General features: G+C 37.0%; 1 protein-coding gene across 6 annotated transcripts in view; it reads left to right on the top strand.

Annotated features, from left to right (window-relative positions):
* RGS7 (regulator of G protein signaling 7) overlaps window positions 1-18397 on the top strand; it is a 228877-nt gene that overhangs the window by 165374 nt on the left and 45106 nt on the right. For all 6 annotated transcript variants that reach the window (XM_058021436.1, XM_058021431.1, XM_058021432.1 and 3 more), the window contains 3 exons: window positions 3804-3868; window positions 5592-5668; window positions 5807-5888. In XM_058021436.1, coding sequence (XP_057877419.1) covers window positions 3804-3868; window positions 5592-5668; window positions 5807-5888 — 224 coding nt within the window. The remainder of the gene's footprint in view (window positions 1-3803; window positions 3869-5591; window positions 5669-5806; window positions 5889-18397) is intronic.

Here is an 18397-nt window from a genome sequence, read left to right as displayed (position 1 = left end):
ACTTGCAAGAGGCAAAGTACAGGCAACCTCTATGCAACTCTGGCTTTGTAGTCTCACTTGAAACTCTCAGATTGCCCACATTTTGTGAATGCCTGAACAGAATTTTCAAGAGCTAATAGACTGTGTTTACTCCACAGCTACAGGAGTGTATTTCAACGCTTGTTTCTTGTTCAAATACCCATTTATAAACATCACTGACCATCTTTCATTATGAAATGTTACAAATTAATACGGCCTTTAAAATTATTGGCGAATCTGTTCGCTCATGGTAATCAGTCACTTCCAAAGCACAAGCTATAGCATCTAATATATAATTCACTTTAGTAGAGGCAATTATGTTGATTGCAAAATCCATCAGAATACACTGGCTCTAAAAATAAGTGTATAAGGCAGTCCATATTTAGCAAATTGAGGTTATTAATCAGACCCTGTTCCTTGCATATCATTCATCCCCATGGTGAGCATTTTTCAGCGCCCTTGTCAGGGAGGGGCAAGCAAGGGCAGGTAGGCAAGAACTGAGGTTGGCAAGAGTGCAGGCAGGAACGAGGTAGCAGCATGGATAGGCTACAGGGCTGGTTAGAGATCTATCTACAACACAACTCAAGCCTGTGCCAGGGGCAGTAGCTAGGCTTGAGCACAGTTCCTGGGCACAGGCCTCAGTGGAACCCCTGGATGGGGTCCTCGGTGGAATTACAGCTCCTTGGTGCACTGAGGGCCCTGACCTGGAGCTTTGTGGGACAGATAAATAGAGAGCTATATACAGAAATAGAGAGCTTCAGTTGGAGAACCTTCCTGCAGGCTGCACTTCTGGCTGTAAAAGCACTGTCAACATGTGGGATTGGAAAAGCAGGCACTGTAATTCACTGAAATTCTGGGAGATCCTGACTCTGCTTTGAGAGGGAAATTGATTGACATCCTCAAAGTCCGACTACTGGACAAGTACACTTACTCCATGTGTGATTTGGTGCAGAAAAGGAGTGGTGCCTGTGAAAGGTACCATATTTCAATCCATGTTTCAAATGTCATTGTCCTGAAAGTCAGAAGAACAAAACCTCACTACTCTATATCTTCAAATGATCTGGCTGAAAATGAGGGTGATATTCACTTTCTTGCTTTCCAACCTGCTACTTATTTTTTTACAGATAAGCCAAATAATATGATAGATAGCATATACTGGTGAAGACAAATTCCTGAGCTGCTGCCAGCTTTTTGTGGCAGTACAGTTAGGTGTTGAATAGAGGCTCAAACATGCACTTTTATAGGATGTAATTGTTAGCACAAAGCAATGGCAGTAAATTGAGTCAGAGTAGGAATGTCCTCCAGCACTTTTTCCTCCTACACTAGTGGATATGCTGTACTTCTCACAACAGTAATTTCTCCTTAGGCATATTCTACCTTATTCACAGTGGCACATGGAGACATTTCTGGCATAAGGAATCCAAGCCACAGCTGTTTTAACCATTAGACTCCTCTGAAGGGGAAGGGATCTGGATATTTCAGTTTAACAAAAAGGGTCTGAGGGATAAATATGATTTTTTGAGTCTTGGCCAAGTCGTGCTCATAATGAAAACCAAATATCTTTATATGGACTGGGAGGAAAGAGGGTCATTAAAAGAACCCTGAAGGGAAAATGACTGCAGTAGAGTTACACAGTGAAGACACAGTGTTAAATTAATAATGTGTTGAGCTAATTCATCTCCTGGTGACCTGCTGGTTGTTTCTCTGGTGTTGAAATCTCTCTTATCTGAAGATACTTTTTTGATGCAACCTATCCTGACAGAAAGATGAGCAGTCAGCTACCTCTGAAACAAGAATTTTTGTAGGAGTAGCAGGAAATATTATCCCAAAATTTGCCCACAATGGGACTCAAGGAAGTGCTAAACTAACTAAAAGTGTCTGCACTGGGACTATAAGAATGTGCTTTACAAGTTTTGATCAAGTGCAGGAACAGGGAGCTTTTATTGTTTCTGTTCAGTTGGTATTAAATTGGTAGAGAAAATTTTGACTCCTGGAATTCTCAGAACTGTCTACACATTATATAAAGTGTGTATTTTATTGCTAATATTTACAAGGGGCTTAGATTTTTTTTTTTCCTTTTTCAATGAAAAAACCAATTTTGAAGGAAAGAGGAAAATGTTTCACCTTAAAAGAAGCAAAATGACAAAGACTTTCTCTCTCCTCAAGAATCTCTTACCAGAGTACTAATTGTGAATGCAGCCTAGGTACAAAGGGTCCTAAATTCATCCCCTCATCTTTTTGTGATGTTTCAGCATGCATGCCAATGCATTAGTGTAAGTGTATAATATATTACAATGCATGAAAGCTATGGAAACTCTCTGTCTGCTGTGTGTGACGTGGATCTAGATCTGTCTTTGTAGATTTTGTGGACACAGAAACTGCCTTGGAACCAGAGGGGTTGGAAGGGGGGCAGGGAATAGAGAAAGAGACCATGGCTTCTTATGAGACTGGAAAGTGAAATATTATGAAACAAAGTAGACCAAATAATACACACAAAAAGAGGAGGGGAAGAAAAGACAAAAATTGCATTAAAATATAACTCATTTTACATCAAGTAACACCTTTAACTGCAGGTAGAAGTGCTTGTAATCAATTCAACTAAAAGAGCATTCACTGCAGTGGGTTTGCATGCATTTGCAGGTGTCTTGTCAGGAATAAATATTTCCATGGCATCTTAAATTATATTTGGGTTGACTAACTTAATATTCAAACCTACATGTAAGATGAGCACATCCTTCTTCCTAGTTAGGAAGAATTAAGTTCCTGTGTGAAGTTATTTCCCAGAGAGTCTTTGCTTCTGTACTAGACCAGCTGGCAGTAGGAACATTCCTAAGCACAACCAGCGACTATGGGCTCTTTTTGCTGATTGTGGAGATAAGTTAAGGTTTTATCACCTAATCTGATCAAAAGATTCATCCATCTCACATGAGCAGTGCTCTGAAGTAATGAAGTGGATAGGAATTAGGATACAATTCCGATTAGGAATTGTACTGCACTCATTGTCTCACTGGTGGGGGAATCTGTAAAATATTCAGAGTTTTTTGGAAAGTATTTGCTGCTAAATAAGGTCTATTGAAAATGTACTTTACCATTTTATTAATAAAGATTCTGCATTCTGTCTAAATGAAGTGGAGGAAGGACAGGTCTTCTGAAGGATTTTTGGATTTAGAAAATAAATGAAAGAATATTTTTTCTCATATGTAGCAGATGATGCTTTTTTTTCATTTTTTGGTCTCACATTATTTTCTAGTTTAAGTATTGGTTATAGCAGACTAATCTGTATGAGACATGAGTTTTATCTAGAATTATTTTTTAGCTAAAATCTTCTTAGGTTGAAAGTTTGTGTTTTCTAAATATAGACTCAAAATAAATAAAACCATGTATTTGTGTTCTTACAATCCTGTTTAACTAATACAGCAGCAGCTCCTGCTGAAACTCTTATGCATTATGATTTATACACAGACAGTTTGAAAAATGTCTTTGCCATTTTTCTTTAATGTGCTAGTTCCCTGGCCATTAAAAAACCCTGACCTCAAGTATCTCATGAATTTTGCACATGATGTCTGTTGCATAAAGCAGATTTTATTATTATTTAATGAACCTATGTATCTGATCCATCATTTCAGTTACAATCCTGGTAGCCTTGATCCCATATTTAAAGCTTTCTAGAACAAAGGGAGAAATCAAACAAAAAAGCTAGCCTTAAGCCACACATGAAGCTTTAATTTCTCATCTGCCATGTTTGTGAGATAGTAGCAAATTCTGTTTATTTTATTCTGTTCCAGCTGTTTACCTCTGCAAGCGGACAATGCAAAACAAAGCAAGGCTAGAACTAGCAGACTATGAAGCTGTAAGTACCTGGGAAAAAGTAAATTTTTCTGCTGGGCCTGATGAGCCTGTGAAATAATGTGAAGCGTGAGAACTATGGGCATTATGTGTGAAAATCTATTAGTTATCCAGTTCTTCCAGCTTGTGGGTCTAACAAGCTGGAAGAAGCTTGTCCAGTTAGCCTTCACTATCATCTCTCAAACACCATTTAAGAGATGATAATGAAGGCTAACTGGACAAATGTTGAGAATACAGTCCATCTGTAATCATACTCTGCTCAGATCCCCATGCCAGAATCACAAATAACTTCACAAATCCCAGCTGCACCACGAGTGTTTGGAAGCAGTTGTTCTCTACAGCATCTAAGGTTTGAACAAAGGATCCCTGACAACATTTCCAAAAGCTCTCGATAGATGTAGAAATGTGAATCTCATTCTTTATAAGGGATGCTGACACTTGAGCCTTTTCCCATCAGCTAGATGAGAGGCAAAGAGGCTCAGACTAGAGGCATTCCTACTCCCTGACAGCTGTGCTGTGCCTTGGGCAAGGTAAGATAATTGGGGCCAGGAAGAGCTTGAAAAAGGGAGAGTTGGATTAGCTGATGAGGATAGCATTAAATAAGGAGAGAGATGGCTCGAATTCCAACTCTACCCCCAAAAATTCCTGAATTTTTCATGAATCTGTCAACACAAAATTCATGAACAGCCCTGTCTCTGGGCTGAAAGCTGTCCAGCTGTTCTGCGGTGACCTGATAGCAGGATAGTCAGCCTGGCCTCTCAAAACACCAGACACTCCAGCCACAGCACCATGCTGACACACTGCATTGCTTCTTTTGGCACAAGCTTGTTTTTCAGTGTACTGCGCTGTGGGACATGCATAATTTTATACTCACACGCCTTAGAAAACTCTGCTTCAATGTACAATCCATAAGAGCCTTTTCTGGTATTGAAAAGATCTCTAGAAAGTCTGCTCTTCTCTTTCTGTAGTGTTCATTCTCAGTGATTATGGTACAGAGATATGTTTGCAATGCATAGAAATATAGTCAAAATAACACTTTTGTTAAGAAGACTGCATACATGCTGTTTAAGCTGGGAAGAGATTTAGAAAGCTCTGTTGGAGACTGTGAAAATGTTCCGTCATCAATGGAAGAAAGAATTTTGCAATGATTTTATAATTCTTCTTCCTGTTATTATTAGTAGGCTACAGAATAGATACATTTCCTGTACAGTATTGAAGAACTATAGTCTGTACTTTTAAAAATGAGGATAGCTGTGGAGGTTTGACTATACTACCAAAAATGGCAGCCAACACTGTCCAGTGGAAACCATTTGCATGGATGACTGATGAAGAATTGTCATTTGGATCATCCAAAAGGACATAGCTGCCATTATCTCTCATTGTTACATACTTTCAAAACAAGGATGTTTCTTTGTACTATTTCAAAATTGCTTAGGTAGCACACAGTATATACAAACGTTTCAGAAATCCCATGTTCTGCTGAAGGATGCATCTACCCTTTTTATCAGAGTTTCAAAACTAAAATAGTTGAGGCCTTCAAAAGTATACCATCTCATTGGGTGGCAAGAACAAACTTTGTATCAGATAAGTAAGGTCCATTTACACTGACACAGATATCATGACTTGTATTACGTTTTGCTGAGGGGGAGGTGAGGAGAGGAGGGACAGATAAAGTCAGAACCTATTAAGGAGTAAGCTAACCCACTAAAATTGTGATGTATTTGCAGGAGAGTTTGGCCAGGCTACAGCGAGCTTTTGCTCGGAAATGGGAGTTTATTTTTATGCAAGCTGAAGCACAAGCAAAGTAAGTTCCTTTGGAGATGAGCAGTTTTCATTTCAAATGATTTTTTGAGGGGGGAGGGGGAAGTGGTTGGACATATTTTATGTTTAAAAATGTCAGTCTTTGACACTGTTTCTTTTAAATGTCCTATGACATTGCCAGGGTTGACAAGAAGAGAGACAAGATAGAGAGGAAGATTCTCGACAGTCAGGAGCGAGCATTTTGGGATGTGCACCGTCCGGTGGTGAGTGCTGCTGGGGCCACGGGGTCTGTGAGCAGGGCTGCTGAAATGTCACCTTCTCTGCAGCTTTGGGGTGGCCTGGGCACAAGTGAAACAGCAGCAGGGTGAGGGGTTGGGGCTTGCCTCCCTCTTTTAAGGATCTTGAGTTTATATGAATCTGGTATTGCAGACTTCAGGTGTGTCTGCATCCAGCTCACAATTTTCAGTGAATAGATGTGTTGTGCCTGGTTTCTTGAATCAAAAAGTACCTGTCTTTGACTATTATCATCTCAAAGGTTTCCTGGGTATGAGTCACACAACCAAAATTATCAGCATAACTAAAAATACTCTTAAATAAGTCTGACTATTTTTCTTTTCTAGTCTGCTTTTTTGCTTGCTAAGCCTTTTAACTTCATTCCAGTTATGCTGCCAAGCTATTTTTGAAATACATAAAGATTAAATATTGGCTTTGAGCTGTGGGAGTCACTGTCTAAACAAGATTTGTCTGAGTTCTTTGTCAAAGTCCATCTGAAACAGAGGTTTAAAAAAGAAAGTTTCTTAAATACTCAACTATACTTGAGTGCTAAAATTGTGAAAAAGAATGTCAATTATTTCAATAATTCCAATTAAACTGTACTTTTTTTTTTTTTTTTTTTTTTCTTTACTACAGGGCAATATTGGTTTGCCTTACCTAGAGTTGAGCTTTCCTTTCCTGTTTATGCAGTTTGGTATCATTACCAATGAGATCATATATGAACTATATCTTTTGCTCTGACACTGGGGAAAGCTACTTTTAGTGGGGGAAGTAAAATTAGGTGATGACACGTATGGAAGAATAGAATGCAATGAGAAAGTTTAAATAAAAAATAATAAATTGATCATGGTCAGCTTACATTTGCAACTGCGGAAGTGAAGTGGTCATAGAAGAAATGGATTTTTAGGTAGGATTTATAATGTCAGATAGCAAAAATAACTTGATGTGAAAAATTCCAGCCACAGGAAATAGATTCAAAAAGACTGGGATATTATTGTCTAATCACTGACATAAAACAAGGAAGGAGAACAGAAAGTGATTTTCCATCTGATGTAGGTTGGAGCTACATAGGGAATAAACACGAAGTATCTGTGGACCTGAGACCTGTGAAGGTGAAGAGAGCTTTTTTATTTGCTGCAGAAATGGATCTAAAGGTTTTGAATGTGAGAATGAGATGTTATTTTCAGGTTTGGAAGAGATGCATTGTTGAAGCTTCAAGGGAGTAAAAGGGACCAGGACAAGAGGAAATTGAATCTGATTAAGAGCTTTGGCTGAACTGTGGATAAATCTGCCTGGTCCAGCAGATGTTTTTAATCTGGCTGTAAACATACCTAGGAAATATCAGGGGCAAAAAACTGGCTTACAGTCAGCAATGTAGGCTCCTGGCTTTAGAAGATATAAATAAATAGATGAATGGAGGGGTTCATACTTTGGTTAAACTGCTCCTCTCAAGAGTCAGTGAAATAATATTATTTTTAAAAACACCATTATAAATTTACTGTCACAGTAAAATCCAGAAGCTTCTTTTGAAAAGAACAAAAGATAAAACACAAAAAGACTGAAAAGAGGAGGGTGATGCTAGAGCTAGTTTCAATTTGTAATGGATTTTCAAGCCCCCAAAAGGCCTCCCAAAAAATTACAGAAATGCTACTGCAACTCTGGAGAACTAAATTTTTTTAACAGTTTTTTAAGGTGATCTTTGGATAAGAATCTGTGTATAATATAAAGCTTATTTTTATGTACAGTGTTTCACCTTTTGATAAAAGTTCAGAGGCTAGGGGCAGTAACAACATAGTTCAAAATCCACTCAAATGTAATTTTTTTTTACTGAAAACAAGTTTTGAGGATCGAATGTTTTATTATTTTTGTTTGGTTGGTGGGTTGAAGGTGAGTAAATAAATACTTTTTGGGGGTTTTCTTGCAGGCATCCTGGTCCTTAGTGGCTTTATTGCTATGTTGGTTACCTACCCAGATACAGTACTGATACAGAAGATTTACATGAAAAGCATAAACTATGAATATTAAATTTGAATTGTATTTCAACTTTGAGTTGATGAAAGGAGTAGAAGAGGGAAGCAAGGCATCATTCCTAAAGGACAGTGCAGCAGTGCACTACGGGAATGGGAGACATGAGAACAGCTGTATGGCACTGGAGCCAGGGGAATGGTGATGCAGAAAAAGAGGATGATTAGGTATCAGAAATGTCACCATGACTCATAGGTTTAAAAGGGAAAATTAGCCAAGGTTTGACATGTGAAAAGGATTTGCCTCAAAAAACAGCACTGTTTCATAGGTCCAAGTCAAAGGCAAGCCTGTAGGTGATTGCAGAATTTCTAGAAGATTTATGCCACAGTCTGAGGGACAGACAAATTCTTGAAAGTCATTATGACTGTTACTTTGGATTTGCTGGTCCATAATTTTTCCTGGGTCTTCAGACTGAGATGATGCTTGGAGACAAGCTAGAGAAATTGGATTTGGAAAGGTTTATTCAAATAATCATCTACTGCTCAATTTTCTTCTGAGAGACAGTTAAGAGAACAGCTTTGTTATCTCACTGTTTAGTTTCCATTCCAATGTTTATGTAATTGCTGTTTCCCTGTGGGGGTGTTGTGGTTTGGTTTTTTTGGGGGGGGGAGGAGTGGAGGTTGTTATGTGTATTTCAGGGTATGTATGTGGGAGTGCAATCTTGGTCATTTCTGTAAATCCCAATTTCTGCTTTATGCAGAAAGATCTTAGCTTGCAGTTAAAAAGAGTATGGCTGAGCTTCAGCTGTAGATAACTGCAGCCAGCAAGGATATCCCAAACCATATTTAGTTTTACTAGTTCAGATACCAGCCATAGTAAAAACATGGAAATTTGTGTCAGGGAGCGCTGTATAAAGTCCCTTGCAATCCTAGGAGAAAGTCCATGTTGTTATTTCCAAGGTAGAGCCAGTATCTGGCATAGGTCTGAGATTAGTATTATTCACAAAAGTGACGCATTTCTCTTGTTGATGGCAGAGTAAACACATCTTGAAAATCTTTCTCTTCTTTTCACCTACCTAGAAAATGTATTATTTTCATAATTTTGAAACTTCTGTTGATAACAGTGTGGAAATAGGTAAAAAATTGGTTAGGAGGATTAAGGTGTTAGTCAGAAACAATAACAAATCAGGCTAAATTGGGGAAGTGAGTTACTTCAAGAAGAAAGAAATTGAGAAGCCGCTTTTTCTCTAAAAGAAATGTCATGCTCCTTATTAAAGTCTTTCAAAGAGAACTTGTTTCATCTTTTCTGAATTATTATCTCTTTTTAAACTCCATAAGCTTACACTTGTTAAAAAGGGACAAACAGGTACTAAAGCAGTAAATGCTCTAAAGCATTCTCAAACCCACACTAAATACAGTCAGAGCAAAGTAGCTGTGGCTCACTCTAAAATTAACTCTTTTAGGTAACAAGTAAGATAGCTGATGTCTTGCTGCTATAAATTATTCATTTTTCTTCCTGAGTTATATATTAATGAAATAATATGGCCATAATAAAAAAATCCTTTTGGATACTTGCTGAGATTCACATTAATTCAGAAGATAGTGGGGGAAGTATCCTTTTCTTTGAAAGTCACCTGTGTACTTTGTAACTGTGAAAACTTGAAAAAGCATTTCTTTTTGTCCAATGCCTTTGCCATCAGTCTGTGTTGGTTGTATTACAGTCACACTTAGCAGGTTTCTGTGCAGTTGTTTTTAAAATGAAGATGTGAAATACACAACAGATGTGCTAGAAAATTGCATTGTCATGTGCGCCTCTTCAAAGTTTAAACACTGACTGTGGTTTAGTCATAGTGTGATCTGATAAAGCACGAATATGAGTCAAAGTGTGAGCCAGTTCTTTTATTCTGCCATTTTTAACTTGGTTAAACCCAATCCACAGGACTTCTATTCCCATTGCTGTTACTGTTTTGCTCGATTATGGTGATTATTTTGGTTCTCTGGGAAAAAATGGATATAAAATATTGATAAGGGTCAGACTTAATGACCTTCAAGGTCTATTCCAACCTAGGTGATTCTGTGATTTTATGAAAAACAATAACAGTATTTTGTGTGATTTAATACAGGACAGAGAAGTATCTGGGGCGAATATGTCTGGATTTGCATGCTCCTTGCCATTGCTTCCTAGCACCAAACTAGGAAAACAGTGTTCTTCAAATATTTTATAATTTGTCACATATCCCACACTTTTTGCTTCTCTCTCTCTTAATGAGACTCTATGTCCATTAATTTAATTTTCTCTTTTTTTTTAAATTGTGTTTTTAGTGGTCTGAACATGACCCTTGACACCTGACCTGGCAGGTAACATTACCAGGAGTTGAGAGCCAGGCAGTGGGTTCTTCTGTATTTTAATAATTATTTCATTCTGTCCTTCAAGATCAGCCTCAGACAGTTGTCAAAACAGTGCATTTACCTTGGATAGGATAGTGCATGCCTGCATTTCACACTCAGTGCTAGACTTCTCTGGGCCAGTCACTTGCAGAGCCAGAGAACTCTGCTTTTTCATAATATTTTCAAAAAATATATAGATGTCTTCAGAAAGCAAATGTGAATCATGCTATCCAACTTCTCTAGTGATATATACACATATAGTTTTCATGTCTTCTTTTGCACCTGTTTGACCATATATCCTTACAAGGGAGTTACCTCTACAGGAGACAGGGAATGCAGCCAAACCAGGAGTTGTCATTCTCAGATAATTGCCCTTCTGGTAAGGAAACAAAAACCAAGTTAAATGCTTTAACTTCAAAAAATGGTTGTAATGTTTATGATCCATATTTGCATGTAATGGAGGCACTAATTTATAAGCCCTCTAGCTGGCCTGCTATCTAAGATCTTTGTAGAAGATTTTGTACTCACATTATTTAGCATTTTTATTTAGTCTAATACTTGAGAAAAGGTGGGGCAGATGGGGAAAAAGAAGTCAAGTTTCTTGCAAGAGTGCAACAAAACGAATTTTTGGAAGTTAAAATTGAGAGGTAACAAGCTGTGAGATAGTTAATTGATGAGATGGTGGAAGGACACCAAGAAAAATGATATGACAATATGGTTTTGAGTAAGACCCAGTTCTCTGTGAAACTAGGAAAGTGACCTGAAGAAGTAAGTATAAGGAATTCTAAGTGCAATGTTTATACACTGATCTTTGCATCTGTGGGAAATAAATTTTCTCCTTTAATCCAAAGCATTTTGTCAAAGATCTTCGTATAAGTCAAAAGGCATATAATCAGTTTCTAAATGTCACCTGTATTTGCCATCAGCTTTTTCAGAGATGTGTTAGACTTTTCTGTTGCCACTTATTTTCAAGTGAATAACCTCAATTTCTTGTGTATGGAATCTGTAAAACAGCAGCTTCCTGCCTTTTGTGGTAAAAAAACTATTGAGAAAGCAATATTGAATCTAAGTACTTAGCAAAGGGGAAAGAAAATGGAAAAATTTAACAAGTTTCCTTGTGCAATACTGGAATCTTCACATACACAAAAATCATTTTAATACAGCCTTAAGTAAAATTAATCCTACTGAAACACCATTTGAATAAATACAATGGATCTAATTTCTGTGCAACAATTTCTGGTTCTGAAAACCAGTCACGACAAACCTGAAATGCTATATCATAAATTAAAACTAATTAGAAATTTAATCAACTTGCAAAAATAATTAAGCATAGAACTTCAGTGCAGGAATATTTTCTTGGGCACAGCTTCTTGTTTCATTTCATATAACCTGTCTCAAGAATTAAATTTTAACATCCTTTTCTTATGCATTTTTCATAATATGTAATTCTGTGACACACACACATTTGCTAATGTTTTTTTGAAAAAAATTATCAAATCATGTTCCCTTTAAGGTGAAAGCTGAGCTTTCAACAACATCCTTAAACAACCAAGTGTGTGAGAATATGAGGATAACTGTGATGGTTCAAGATGTTTTATCTCCTGTGGTTACATTTTATGGTTTCATTAATTAGTATTACATTCCTTGAAAATTTCTCTGAGTCTCTCTCCTATTTCAAGCAGATCTTCCATTTGCACCGCCAGTGGGATTCCTCGTGTGTCTGATGCTACTCAGGGAAAATATCTGAACTCTAGTTTGAGACGACAAATAAGCATAAAGTGGAAATTGGTGCAGTGTAGGTTTCTTTATTTCGGAAAGATGCTAAGAATCCTTGAAATTTTAAATGGTCCTAAAGTCTTTACTAAGTGAGACTTCACATCTCTTAGTTTGAAAATCATCTGAGTTTTACCTTGCTGCAAACATAATTAAAGTTTGATCAAACTGATTGATCAAATGTCTCTTCTTTATCTGATTGTGTTTGAACCTCATTTATCTTGTCCAAATAAGAGAAAGAGCGCATAGTTGAACTTTTATCCATTAATTGCACACCTTTCAGTGTTTTGATTAGGTCAGTTGCAGAAAAACAGTGGAATTACTGTTATTTTGGTAGTAGTCAGTGATCTGCAAATCAATCCTTTAATAAAGGATGTATTGATTTTACTAATTGGTCCAATGGCAAGATTCTCCATGTGGGGCCCTCTACAGTATGTTTAACTTATGCATAAATGCAAAAATTCATTATTTCTCCATCAGTATATTTCTAGTGTATGACACAGTAAGTTTTATTGCTCATTCATTTTAGTTTAACAAATAAGACTGTTACTTTTTTTTTATTTATCTCCGTTCTTTAATGAGTCAAAATGAAATTAGCTATTGAGGACAAGTATTGCACATTTAAATTCATTCTATGCTATCTGCATAATTCTCTACTAAAACCTTCAATGGAAGAGAACACTTAATCCTAACAAAGGTTTTATTAATTCTTATGAATTAAGACAATCCCTTCCTTTGAAGGAAGAAGCTCAATAAGATTTTACATTCAACATTCTGTGGCCTGAAACATCAGTCTACGAAATGAATAAGAAAAAATGAAAAGCTTTTATTTACTTAATTAAAAGCCAGCTGATAGCTTGTTTTAGCAGTTAAGCTGTGTACAATTTATTTCCATTATCCTACTTGACTGTAGATCACTATTTTCAGGTGTATTTGCAGCATATCAACAGATGTTTTGCATGTTTTATAAATAGATTTGTATTAAGAAATATGAACAGATTTGAGGTTATTCTATGCAAGTCCAGTTCCAAGTTGTATTCACTTACTTTAGTGTCATACTGAATCCATACATTGCAACTATTTATCCTATCCTGAGTCCAAAAAAGATAGTGTTTGTAAGTATAACACATACATAATGAAAAGACTATAGGTATTGAAAATATCTAATGAGTTAGTAGGACAAGGAGGTTCTAATAACTTCACCCTGATTATCTGGCAAATTTATGAGGCATCTAGAAATAAAATATGAATCATGCTTGTACAGAATCTATACTTGAGAACAGTCTTGGGATTTGCTTCCTAAAAATTATGTTTCATAGGTGGTAATTGAAAGATATAGCTATAATTCTGAGAGGAAGTAATTTCTAACAGTCATGAATCTGTAGGAAAGCTAGTAACATCATGAGCTGATTTGAGAAGCTTGGTCTGGAACTGTAGAGGTGAAGTCTTGATAGGAGCTCTTTCCAAAGTAGTCATCAAACTTACATACTTATTACAATTTACATTTGTGGTTACTGTGGCTGTTGGACTGTATTCCAAATAATAATCTCTGAGTTTGCTTCTCATTAGAGCTATGATGCAAGTGGGAGCTCCACAAAAGCACTGTGATAAAATAGCAGATGTTGGAAGTCCAGTCAGACTGCTTGTTTGTCAGTCACACAACTGAATCAAAAGGGCATGTTCCAGAGAGATAGTTGTGCTAAAATTAACTGTGCAGAAGCTTGGACTATGGTACTACTACAAGTATCATGTAATAAGATAATTTACACACTACTATATGTGTGTATGAAACCCTAAGTACTATAACATTATATAATACAATCATTAAGTAGCTAGACCCATACAATTTAGTTTAGAGTTTGTAGTTATGGGATTATGCTGCGTAGTGGAAAAAAAATCTACCACCTGTGTCATAATACTTAAACTCAGAATAATATTTTCCCTTTCTTCAGACATCTGCTGATTTACTGGGATCTTGTTGCTAGAGGTGTTGTCAAGTCCTAGTGCTCACACATGTGATTTCTCAGAGTTATTTTCACAGAACTGCTGAACCAAATGGGAATAGTAACTAAAACATACACTTTTAGGGAGGATCATAAAAGTGTTTCAGATTAGATACACCTAGCTGATTGCAAATTAACCCCTGATTAGGTTCTGCAGTTTTATGTAACAGTATCTTTTTCTAACCAAAAGGAAGTGGTTCCTGTAGCCCAGTCCCTGTGATCCCTGGTTTGTCTTTGCTGCCTTGGATGCTATAACGGGGGCTGGTGAGACCTCCTCTGGCAGCACTATCAGTGCACAGTCCTACGGATTTGCAGGTGCTGGCAGATACGGCTCCAGGGATTATTTTTTCCATCACTTAGTTGAGGTTTATTGATTTCTAATTATAAAGTGAGCTACATTTTTTAAAAGGTGAGTTTTCTGAAATTTTTATCCGAATTTGCAATTTTGCTAAATTTCCTTTGACTCGGCCTTAAGATAACAGCCATTTTTCCAAATCCTGTAAAAAGACCTGGCCACTTGTACTCATTATGTTTGGAATGTTCCTCTGAGACTTTCTATTGCACCAGCAAAATTTTTAACAGTGCAGCTCTTCCACTGGAAAAGACCCTTTATTTGTTGACCCTGAAGTGTGTAAAATGAGGTAAAATCCCAGCATACAGTGACAACCATTACCTAAACCTCAGCTTTTCCTTGTAAGCCTTAGTGGGTTCTGCACACTCGAATAACTTCCATCTCAGTGAAATGAAAAATTGGTGCAGTGCAGGAGAATGTAGCCTGTGCTTTTCTTTATGAGAGCCTCAGTTTTAGCCATTACTGACAACTTACTCAATATAGGATTTTAATGTCTCCTTTGATACTAGCCTATGCATGAGAAAAAACAGTCTTCCCCACATTACCAGAGTCGAATTGGGTATTTTTCCAGCTAGTAACTCATTTTTTTCCAGCTGAATGCCACTGATATTTTTTCCCCCTCATTCCTTTATTTGGTAATCTTCCATTTCTTTTATATAACCTTCTCCCCTTGATTTTTAACTATGCACTGTTCAGATAGCTGCACAAGTAAACTGGAGTCGAAAACCTACAAATAAAAATGAACTCTGCTGTTCTGCTTATCACTCACTGCCTAATTAGCTTCTTTTCTCTACTTCAGAAAGTGATATGAATAGTTACTGTTGAGGGTTAGAAGACTCCCAGAAAAAGGACAGGAATAGCACCAATGACAGAAATAGCAGAATAGGTTGTTGCAGAATCCAACTCTAAAATTTGACACTCAGAAAAGTTCAAATTTTAAGCTTACTCCTTTGTGATAATCTTCTATTTTAGATAATGTTAAAGAAAGATTTAAATCTCTGCTTTTCCTTTATGTTTGTGCGTCTGACTTTTATCTTTTCTGGTGAGAGAGACAATCTGTCATGTTTGTACCCAGGTCCATAATTTAAATTTAAAGTTTGTAAATTCTGAAGCCTGGAGATCTTAAAACTTGGTATTTTGCAATTACACTTAACAAGTTAGCCTATGCCTGCAAAACAAATAAAAATATCTATTTCACAGTATACTGACACTGAAATGTAATGAAAGTGCCTAAGGTATGTGAATCAATCTACCTAAATATTTACTGCTTTAATGAACTCTGAATTTATGGGTGTGCATATTGAAATGAGGTAATTATTTTAAATAGCACCTATGTATTTTTAGCTAAAGAGCAATTACATTTCCTTAAATCAAGCTGAGGTTTGTTTGTATGGGTTGGGAGTGCAGCACAGGCTGCTGCAAGGCAGGGGCAGCAGTAAGGAAGCAAATACCAGTCTTGTTCCCACTCTGCTGCTGTGGGGTGGGGAAGGCAGAGAGATGAGTTTCACACCAATGTGAATACTTGATTGGAGTGTTCTGTAAAGTGGATTCTTTGAATTTCACTCCCTTCAGTTTGTGAAGAGTAGGCTGTACCACAGAAGTGTAGGCTGAGAGGGACCTCTGGAGGTCTTCTAGTTCAAATTCCTGGTCAAACCAGTGCTGACTTCTAAGGTGAATAAGATTGTCCAGGCACTTGGGTTAAACAAGCTTTGAAAATCACCAAGGACAGACATTCCACAGCCTCTCTTAATTTTATTGTGAAGTATATTTCTTTACAGCTGACTGGAAATTCCTTTACTGCAATTTCAGATTACTGTCTCCTGTCCTTCCAGAGTGCACCTTTGGAAAAGGTTCATCTCTCTAAGCCCCCCTGTAGGCACAAAAGGCAGCAGTTAGCTCTTCCCTTTTGCAAGCATAAAAAAGTCTGTTCCTCCACTGGATTTTGCCATTTGAAATATATCTCTTGTGTTGTTTGTGGGGCTCAAAAGTAGTCTTGGTGTCCCAGAAGTTTCCTTTTGATGCTGAGTAGAAAGAAATAAGCACTTTGCCTGCTGGCTAAGCTGCTGCTCGTGCAGCTGGGGATGTGGTTTGTCTGCATTGCTGCAAAGAGATACTGCTGACTCATGTTCAGCTTCTCCTTCAGATCATTTCCTACAGAGCAGCAATCCAGACAGACAGTCCCCAGCCTATCAGAAAGCACGAGCTTATTCCCTCCCACATGCAGGGTATATTTGTCTCACATACATGAAAACTTCTGGTTATTTTGGCTTAAGTAGATTCACAGTTAAATTGCTGTCTTCTTTGTGAAAGATAAAAAAGACATCAAAACTTCAGCTGACCTAATTATAAATATTAATTTACTCTCTATTGAGCATTCTGCACTTTCTAGAATTACATCATAGCAAAGAGGTTTTTATACAAAAAAGGCATTAACAGCTGTTGATTTGGACTATATGGCCAGGCAATAAAAAGGGTACTTGGAGTGTGCAACTTTGTACAGCAAGCAGACTATAAATACTCCATACCCTGTGCTGCTTGGATGGAAATATACCGTGGTTCAGGCATGCCATATTCTGTAAATAATTAATTCTTCCAAAGAGTTGTTACTGGTTTCCTAAAATTAATACACTAGCACTATTAGAAGGGCTTAAATAATATATTCACTGTTGCCACAGTTATCAGGGATAGAACATTAATATAAAGTGGATTTTTTTTAACTCAACATCCTCTCAGATGGCTGCTTCAAATGCTGGTGATAGCCAGATCAAGGCATGTATGTTCTGGTTCCTCCTCTGCTTACAGACAAGGCTTCTTTCTTCTTTGGTGTTTCTTAGCAGAAGCCTAGTGTGCATCCACCTAGACAGCATCAGTAGAAAGTGCTGCTGCTTGGGATTCATATTAACCTTGTTATCCAATAATTGAAGTAGGAATTGAAATTTCTCTATCTGTGAGGTTCTGTATATGTGGGGTTCTTTTATATTATATGTGATTGAAATTTATCTATATGTGGGGTTATTTTATATTATTTATCTGTATCCATTTATATCAACAGTGAATTTATCACGACTGGACTGACCTGTCCTTTGATTAATACGAGGGCATTTGTACTTTGAGATAAGTACATGCTAATAGATGGATGAAAAAAACTTAGTGAATGTATGACAGATTTTCACACAGATATTTAAAAATTGATGAGGACCAGATTCTACCCTGATTATGATCTTGCTCTATGATAATTTCAAGAAGGTCACAAGGCTTTCCTCTGTGTGTGTTGGGGGAAAATTGTTTTCACACAGAACATTACTCCTGAAAGAAACAAGCACTCTATTTACACATATAGAAGACTTCTCAAGTCTTCCAGGAAATCCGTTTGAAAATTATTTACAGTATTAGTATGCAAATTATATACCACACACTAAATGGGATTCTTGCAGCAGAGCACTCTGACAGGCATCTCACTGTTTGAACTATGGTAGTACAGTTAAAAAAACAACACAAAAAGAAAACACAGCTGGATATAATTGTATTCAAACACATACTTATTATGTTAATGAGGGCATACAAATAAAATTAAATGTTGTCCAGCAAAGGTTTTCCCACAAAGGCTGAGTTATTTTAGCAAAATGTTCACATAATGCAACTTTTTTGTGTTTATTTTAATTGAAAAGATGTTTGATATTTATTCCTAAATATTTACAGATGAAATTTGGCAGCATCAGAAAAACAATAAAACCCATCTCATATCAAGTATAATTTAATAAATATACTTCAGCTAAGAAGAAAAATTGTGTCCCAAACTACATTAGGTACTTCTGATCATATAATTTAAATAAAATTATGAGAATGCTCTTGTATAGAGGTAGTGATGCATGTCCTGAGCTCCTATTGTTAGCCCAGGTTGTCAGAGTAGTTGATACACCCTTTAGCCACCTCCCCTTCTGCCCTGAAGCTTCCTGACAGTTCCGTGCCTCTACCTTCCTGGGGCTGCTCCCCTGCCAGCTTCTCTTCAGCCCCACCTT

The sequence above is a fragment of the Melospiza georgiana genome, chromosome 3 (assembly GCF_028018845.1).
Source record: "Melospiza georgiana isolate bMelGeo1 chromosome 3, bMelGeo1.pri, whole genome shotgun sequence".
Taxonomy (NCBI): Eukaryota; Metazoa; Chordata; class Aves; order Passeriformes; family Passerellidae; genus Melospiza; species Melospiza georgiana.
The sequence above is the reverse complement of the archived record's forward strand: the minus strand, read 5'-3'. Positions and strand labels throughout refer to the sequence as shown.